The 2,134-nt window shown below is 40.0% G+C and overlaps 1 protein-coding gene across 1 annotated transcript; it reads left to right on the top strand.

Annotated features, from left to right (window-relative positions):
- The first annotated feature begins 788 nt into the window (after positions 1–788).
- Positions 789–1,829, top strand: LOC110315854 (olfactory receptor 10A3-like). Its single transcript, XM_021189802.1, has one exon. It carries the CDS (start codon positions 818–820, stop codon positions 1,796–1,798), a length of 981 nt encoding a protein of 326 aa, XP_021045461.1. The 5' UTR covers positions 789–817; the 3' UTR covers positions 1,799–1,829.
- The last annotated feature ends 305 nt before the right edge of the window (positions 1,830–2,134 follow it).

Here is a 2,134-nt window from a genome sequence, read left to right as displayed (position 1 = left end):
ACCCATGCATGTACCCATCCACTCCTGCCTCACCGCCCTAGCATCCCCCTACTCTGGGGAATCCAGCCTTCATAGGACCAAAGGCCTCCCCTCCCATTGATGTCAAATAAGGCCATCTTCTGTTACATATGGAGCCATGGATCTCTCCGTGTATATTCTTTGGTCGGTTACAGCATAACAGTAATAATAATTAATAATAATAATAATAATAATAATAATAATAATAATAATAACGTATGTGTNTGTGTGTGTGTGTGTGTGTGTGTGTGTGTGTGTGTGTGTGTGTGTGTGTGTGTACATATGCCATGGAGAGCTTGTGGGGTTCAGGGAACTCTTAGGTATTGCTTCCCTTTGTCCACCATATTAATGATGCTCTGTTTTGTTTCTACTGAACTATGTGCTCCAGTCTAACTGGCCTTCAAGCTTAAAGGTATTTCATTTGGCTTTGCCTCCTACTCACATTTTGTTATAGTGACACTGGGATTACAGATGTGCTCCTATATCCAACTTTTGTTTTGTTGGTTTTTTTTTTTTGGGGGGGGGGGATCCAGGGATAGAATTGAAGTCAGTTTGTGTGGCAAGTGGTTTTAATAGCTGAGTCATTTCAACAGCACTATTTTATATTTGTTAAACATTTCTGAGCCAAAGATTTGTGATTCATCTCTTGTCTTTTAAAGATTCATTGATACAATGCATTGACCATTCTTCAAAACTGCTAATCTGAACCTCTGTTTAAAAGAGCATGTCTTTAATAGTTCTGCCAAGAACTCCAAATTTGAACTCATTTCCTGCACTGTGACTTCATCCTGTATGTACTATGTCCCTAAGACACACACAGGATTCCAATATTGTAATGAGGAGGCAAAATCACAGCTCTACAGTTGAATTCATCCTCTTGGGATTTTCTAACTATCCTGAACTACAAGGGCAGATATTTGGGGCTTTCCTAGTTATTTATCTGGTGACTGTGATGGGAAATGCCATCATTATCACCATCATCTTCCTAGACCATAGTCTGCACATCCCCATGTACCTGTTTCTGCAGAACTTGTCTTTAGTAGACCTCTGTTTCAGCACAGTCATCACACCTAAAATGCTGGTGGTCCTGACTAGTAAGAAAGCAACCATTTCCTTTGGAGGTTGTTTTGCACAAATGTATTTCATTCTTTTCTTTGGTGTGACTGAGTGTTTTCTCCTGGGAGCAATGGCTTATGATCGATTTGCTGCAATCTGCCATCCTCTATCTTACCCCATGATTATGAACAAAAGATTGTTCGTGAAATTAGTGATGTTCTCATGGGTCTCAGGTACCATGATGAGTACTCTACAGACCACATGGGTGTTTAGTTTCCCCTACTGTGGCCACAAGGAAATTAACCATCTCTTCTGTGAGACTCCTCCTGTGCTGGAGCTTGCCTGTGCAGACACGTTCCTGTTTGAAGTCTATGCCTTCACAGGCACCATTTTCATCGTCATGGTCCCCTTCCTGTTGATACTCTTGTCTTATACTCGAATCCTCTTCTCCATCCTGAAGATGCCATCCACTACAGGGAGGCAGAAGGCCTTTTCCACATGTGCCTCTCATCTCACCTCTGTCACCCTCTTCTATGGCACTGCCAGTATAATTTATCTACAGCCCAAATCCAGGTACTCACCAGACACCAAGAAACTGATGTCCTTGGCGTATATACTGCTCACCCCTCTGCTGAATCCACTTATCTACAGTCTGAGGAACAAGGAGATGAAAAGGGCTGTGTTGAAATTATGGCAAAGAAAAGTGGCTTTTCATACAGCTTGATTTGTTGAGGAACTTGTTTTGCTGCTATGCTTTTGAATTCTATGGATTTTGAAGGTGGTGAGAACAGAGTATGTTTCTTGGTTAGAGTATGTTTTCTTTCTTGATACTTCCATATTTTAAAACGTATCACATTCATCTTCATTTTTAATACTTTACTCAATTGTTTTAAGAGGTATATGCTTCTGAAACACATCTCACAGTTTATTGATCTACTTTCAGTTGTTGACATTCAGATCATTGTGATAGCACTGCCATTAAGACGATGTTTCAATAAACATCTAGTTCCTTATATGTTCATGTTTGGTGATTATTCTTTTTTCCATTAATTTATTTATT

The sequence above is a fragment of the Mus pahari genome, unplaced genomic scaffold (genome assembly GCF_900095145.1).
Source record: "Mus pahari unplaced genomic scaffold, PAHARI_EIJ_v1.1 scaffold_11933_1, whole genome shotgun sequence".
NCBI lineage: Eukaryota > Metazoa > Chordata > Mammalia > Rodentia > Muridae > Mus > Mus pahari.
This window is presented reverse-complemented; position numbering and strand designations above follow the sequence as displayed.